General features: G+C 35.7%; 1 protein-coding gene across 2 annotated transcripts in view; it reads left to right on the top strand.

Annotated features, from left to right (window-relative positions):
• The first annotated feature begins 215 nt into the window (after positions 1 to 215).
• Positions 216 to 6,505, top strand: part of plppr5.L (phospholipid phosphatase related 5 L homeolog) — a 96,068-nt gene continuing 89,778 nt past the window's right edge. The window contains exon 1 of one of the 2 annotated variants that reach the window (XM_041589279.1): positions 216 to 1,364. In XM_041589279.1, the coding sequence (XP_041445213.1) occupies positions 1,134 to 1,364 (231 nt within the window). In that variant the 5' untranslated portion in view covers positions 216 to 1,133. 2 annotated transcript variants of the gene reach the window in all.

Here is a 6,505-nt window from a genome sequence, read left to right as displayed (position 1 = left end):
CCAAAACATCCGAAAACCTCTACATGAGAGGTTATAACTGCAGGGGTAAACTCATAATAAAGGCATAGCTCAGTGGCCATTAAATACATAGCAGTTAGTATAGTACAGATCACTCATTTGAAGGTTGAACTGTTCACAAACACACATACACAAACACATATATTTTTTTCTCTCCAGTGTGCTGTGATGATATAATGGGAGAAACAGAGAATCAGCTTTTGGGCTATAAAAAATGGTGTTGGATAGTAGTGCTTGTAGGGGAGGGGAGCACAAAGACGGAAGTGTTTAGTATTGCAGGGCTTAGGAATGGGAGCTGAACTCTATGTGACGCTGATGCTTGGCATACATCTTGTTAACTAACATCACATCTATTTAGGCATGAGATATCAGCACTACGAAGCAATGAACCTACTGCTTTCGATCAGGTTTTATTGCAAAACGGCAGCATGAAGGAGTCCTCTAATATTCACAGCATCAACAGAAAAATGCAATATTACATTTCTTAAAGGAAACTACCCAGATTATTTGCTTAATCCCCAGGCATGAGCAGTTCATCTGAAATATTTAGGGCAGCTGTATATGTGTCTTACTGTATATAGGGGAGGATCTGATTCTTTCTACTGGGATTTTTTTTTATTCTTATAAAGAGACAGCCTCACATACAAAATAGTGGGAAGGAGATGCTGTCTTTGCATTGGAGCAGGCTTACCGATTAAATCCCCTCTCTCTAGACAGCATGTTGCAACAAGAGAATCTGTTATTTTCACCACCCGTGAAGCAGCTGAAATAATGTAAATGCCAGTTGGAGGTTACAATGGATCAGTGATATATCTGAACGGAAAGGAGAATCAAGAGACTGGAGCTCTTGAAAAAAAAAAACATTTCAGCCACTGAAGGCTATTTACTATGTGTGGGCATCTGCTTTAAATCTGTTTGTGGAACCCGGCAACCATGTTCATTAAGTAGATGATCTTATTTAGAAACAGCGTCTTTCTTGCTACAGGGAAAAAGGGCAAATCTCTCAGCCTTACCACTATTTCTCCTTCCCCAGGAAAAAGCTTTTGGATTCAGCACTGAATGCAGGGACAGCGACTGAGCTCCAGTTGTGCCTTTGATGTGTGGATTGTTATTAAATGAGTTTTCAATTCTCTCTGACGATCATGCTTTATTTCCAGATGGTGATAATGGCAGGGACTGTAATGCTGGCTTATTACTTTGAGTATACGGACACGTTCACTGTGAATGTCCAGGGTTTTTTCTGCTACGATAGTTCTTACACCAAGCCCTATCCAGGACCGGATGAGAGCAGTGACATCCCGCCTGTCCTCCTCCTCTCCCTTGTCACAGGGGTACCAGTACTTGTGGTAAGCCTTCTCAAATCTATACCCTCTCGTGTGTGTTTATTGTGTCTGAATTTTGTCACTGAACATGCTGGTGTGTCGGGGAAGTCAGAGCAAGTGACACAGTAATAAGCTTTTTCTGAATAACAAAAGTATTAACATTTAAGTCTCTCTGATATTTTATGTCCCCATGTCATTTGTATGTATCTATTAACATGTAAAGCTATTGTGTGCCTCTGCTATTTCCATACGTAAGTAGAGCTGCTGAATATTTTAATATAATCCATATTGTCTGTTTTAAGGGCACTTCAGTCATTGCCATTATGTTACCTTGCAGCATCCCTCTGGTTTATGCATCTCGTTGGGCTTTTCTCTGCAGTTCGTCCCCCCATTTGACTGCACTTTCTAATATCTGCCCCCTATCTGGAGTCCGTGAATTCTTATTATGTTGTTCTCTTTGTACAGACCAGATCTGCAGCATACTGCCATGTCTCTAGTTTGTTTAAGGGTCACCAAAAGGTTCATTGTCTCTAGGGTATAGACAATAGTGTCTTCAATACAATAACTCAGCTCTTGGCTACTACCATTACATCTATATTCTATGGCAGCACAAAAATACATTGCTTTCTTGTATAAAGGTGCTTAATTATTACAGCTGGGGGAACTTTTTATCTGTCAATAAATATGGAAGACTCTTTGCAATATATTTATTTGACTTTATACTTTTATTTATACTTTCATTTATACTTTTAAAGTTAGACTAGGATATAAAACACAACATGTAGCTAAAAAAGAGAAATCCTAGTTATTTTACTGCATACCAAAATCTGTTTTCTTACCAACTACTTCATATCAGGTTGTTCACTATTTGGCTTCTAGAGAGCCCAGAGAAGCTTGCAGAGCAATAGGCTACAGACATGCTTGAACTTGACTGCCTTACCATAATGCACCCTGAATGAAAAATAGAATTAAAATAATTGGTTGTGCCTTTTTGTGCCTGTACAAATTAAATAAACATATGAATTTTATTAGATTGTGTTACACAACAACTTATTTGTGCATTTACCAAAAAGTACATACACATAACTTGTATAAGCATGAATCTGTCTCTATAAACTGCATTTAGAGATCCATGAAAGGTTAAAAAATGTTTTATGTATATGTTCCTTAGTTACTTAGCTTAGTATTGCACCACAAGCTGCAGTTTTAAATTTGGAGCTGGGTCCACTAAACCAATGCCTTGCTACTAGCTTATGGCCTATCAGGGCTATGCCACATATAGGAGGTTATTTATTAAAGGTCGAGTTGTGAAATCTCGAAAAACTCAAGCTTTCTTTACTAAAAAACTAAATTTTTTAGAAGAAAAAAAATATATATTTTTCAAGATTTATTATACACTGCAAAAAGCCCAATCCGAAAATCCGCCATCTCAGACCTGTGGAGGTCCTGTATAAGTCAATGGGAGATGCACCTATTCCAATTTGACGTTATTGTGGTCTGAGCTTTCCCGTCATTTTCGTAAAAAAATGCAAAAAGCAATTCAGGAAAAATCCCGTAAGATTTGTATGATTCGAGTTTTCGCTCGATTTTATAGAGTTTTTTCCCAATCTGATTAAATCGAGTTTTTAAAATTAATAAATAAGCTAAAATCAGGCATGGGAGTTTGGTTGAGCTTTTTTTTATTAATACTATGAGATCAATTCGGATTTTAGTAAATAACCCCCTTAGGGGGAATGTAATAAAAATCGCTAACAGAAAAACTATTCGCAATGCGAAAAGTTTTGCCTTTGCGCGAACAAATTTTGCTTTGTGCGAATTTAATATAGCTTTTGCGAGCCTGGAAACTGTTTAGCGACCACTTCCGACAGTGAAAGACCATTTGCGAATTTTATAGTTTGTGCCAATGCGCAGTCAATGTAATAAAACTTCTTACTGAAAAAGTCGTTATGTTTGCTCCAAAAGATTACGACACCTTCAAGCACTTCTTATGAGTGCGCAATTAAAATTCGCAATACAATAACAGTTTAAGGAACAATATTACATTGCGAGATGTGGATTTTTAGTCTTATTGGTGCGAATTGTTTTGCTCTTTGCGACTTTTATTACATTCCCCTGTTAGTGTTTTTACACCACATATTATGAAATTGTGAAAAATATGAGCATTTTCACTTGCATATATTAGCCAGGTGTATTTCTAAATTCCCAATGATTTGCTCTACTCTCCCACAAACCTTTGCATTCGTTTTCATTTCCCACAAACCAAAACAACAATATGTCAATCTCAGCTTTGTCATGCGCACTGCCACACATAATAACACAATGTGTTACCATGGCTACAAGCTATTTGTAACAATGTATAATTAAGCACTGTATGAATATGAGGACCCAAACAAAGGGCATTAAATAGTGGTATTGAAGAGATTCCTTAATAATGCCACATAATATGTTTTTATAATAATGAATAATAATATGTTTTAATAATAATGAAATTCTTATTCCAACAATCCAGACATATTCATTTATGATAATAGCTTATGATTTCTCCTATGTGTGAATCTTTCCTCTGGCATTTTTTGGCAGATATCAGCTGTAACTTTTTTTTATTTTACAACAAGCCTAAAATATACCATAAATATAAAAATGGTTATTGGTATTTTTATACCACATTGAAACTTTTTAATAACATGGTATACAAACACCATATATGACAAAGCACTTAATTTACATGGGGGTCTGCAAGTGTAATTTCTGTTAATGTGTTTTATTAGGGGGGAGGAACTGATATCAGTGACATCATTAGTATGGCAACTATCTCGTCATAAAAAAGCTTCATAAAACTGCTTTTCAGTGGTTTCCATTCAAATGAGTTGTGAAACGCCAGGAAGACAACCCCTCAAAATGTTCAACTTCAGGGGCTGGTTTTTTTAAATATTAAACTCTGTAATCCTAAAGTAATCATGTAACTTAATCCTGACTCCTTGATATGGAAAGAAACGATTGGGACAATTATTTTCTGCACTAGAACTAGTCATTCCAGCGTGGAAAATACATTTTTAAATGTGAGATGCCCTCTAAAGCTTATCATTGCTGCTCAGTAAAGTTTTATGATCATTAATAAATCAGACCCACAGATTGCATTATAAATCTCATATATTAACCAACATCGCCAAGATCATGAGAATTCCCCTTGCACAATTTGAACATTCAAATTACTGACTTTTGTGTTTGTGTTGAAAAGGCACTTGCTTAACAATCCTTTAAAATTCATTTGATTTACACAGGGATTATTTACAATCTATTTGCTACTATTTACTTAATTATAGGTAATGTACTCATAGCAAACACCTTGATCTTTGCATTCATTTTATAACTTGAGGAGGACTGATTAAAACGACTTGATAATTGGTTGCTATTAGTAACTGCACTGGTGCAATTAAGCACCTCTGTTAGTAAACCTAATCTTAAAAGAAGTGGTATACCCTCATTGTTCATGTAAATGCAGTACTAAATTCTAAATAGTACTGTTCTAAATAGGGCAATACTGAAACTGAAAGTAGTTCCACTTTCCAACTTCCTGTGGTTGGTCAGAGCAGCTGAAGGTCAGTTATCATGAGGAGTACACAGATTAGTTTCTCTATAATAAACTTCTCTTGTTCTCAAAGCCTAAGACTGGAAGAAGGTGGGGTTTGTTTTACAGAGTTAATTATCACTGTTTAGGAAAATTATTCTGATTGCAGGGGTGGAAGGGAGGATAGTAACAGTAAAAACAAAATAATGATTTATTAGTAGTTTAAATGGAAAAAAAGCTATCTAATGTCAAACATGAATACAGCAACTAGTTGATCATGACATTCCTCGAATACTTTTAGTTTATTACTTGGGGATACAGAAACATTTTACTTAAGAACTCTGCTTTACTGTACAGCATATTTTATCACTAGTCCTCAAACTGTACATAACACTATAAACTTTTTGATGGAAAGAAATTGTAGTGTCAAACATTTTACAGCAATTATCTGCCATCTCCAAAACCACTGGAAAACAGTGAAAGAAAATGCTGTTTTAGGGGGAGAAGTTTCTTCTTTTCTTATTTATTTTTCTTGGGTGATTTTTTTGTGAAGCTGCATATGGGTTGTACTTGGGTTGTGTTTTCTCATACTGACCTATGGCTGCCTTCTTCAGTAATGTTGAGGAACCTTGTGAAGTGTGCAGTCACAGCTGTAGGGAGGATATGGAATCACTTACACAGCAGCAGCTTCTGAAAAAGAAGTCCAAGAGGTATAAGGTCATGGTTCTAAATAATGATATATATATATATATATATATATATATATATATATATATATATATATATACACATTGGAAGGTAACTATGGCTCTTTTAACCAATAAGGAATGAGAACTCTTATTAGGAAGTGGTAACTCATAAACATAAAGAGTTGTTCAGCCCTGAGTCTTCAGCATAGGGAGTGGCGATATCCATGATGAACCAGTTCATGCTGTCAGAGATACTACCCCAGCACAGAACAGTTTTTGAAATGGCAAAGTTGATCAAGTATCATGATCAGGGTTCCTCAGTCCTTTCCATGCCACCACAGCACACCTCAACTTTTACTAGAAGTTTAAATTACACAACCAATTTCTAAATACAATCTGGGTCTGTGTTTTGTACATAACCTCATAGTAAGGGTTTACTGACAAATATGTTGTCATCCCTTGTCAATGTTTACGCTACTCAAGCAGTTCCAACCATTTTTGCTGTATGATTATATTTTTATTCTCCGTTTTTGAATTATTTACTTTTTTAATGCGGATTTTAAGTTTTATGTTATATAAAATGTTGCTTGCTGTGCTTCGACGTCTGATAGCAAATATGCAGTGGTTCGAAAGGCTGTCTGAAAGATGAATAGGAGAGGGTTTAGAAAAAAATCTAGTCTCAAGATTAATTTGCTTTGTGGATGCCGGGGTCAGTGAACCCAGAGTAATATAACTTCATTAATATACAAAGTCCTACATGCTTGTCATTGTTAGAGAACATTACTCCAAAAATCCGATCCTTTTGAAACTGTTTTTTACAGTCTACTGGGAGTGCTCCCATCTTGTACAATGAAAACCATAAAAAGCACGGACATTTTAAATAGAAGGACAAGCTTACCGCTTTCCAT

Source organism: Xenopus laevis, chromosome 4L (assembly GCF_017654675.1).
Source record: "Xenopus laevis strain J_2021 chromosome 4L, Xenopus_laevis_v10.1, whole genome shotgun sequence".
NCBI lineage: Eukaryota > Metazoa > Chordata > Amphibia > Anura > Pipidae > Xenopus > Xenopus laevis.
This window is presented reverse-complemented; position numbering and strand designations above follow the sequence as displayed.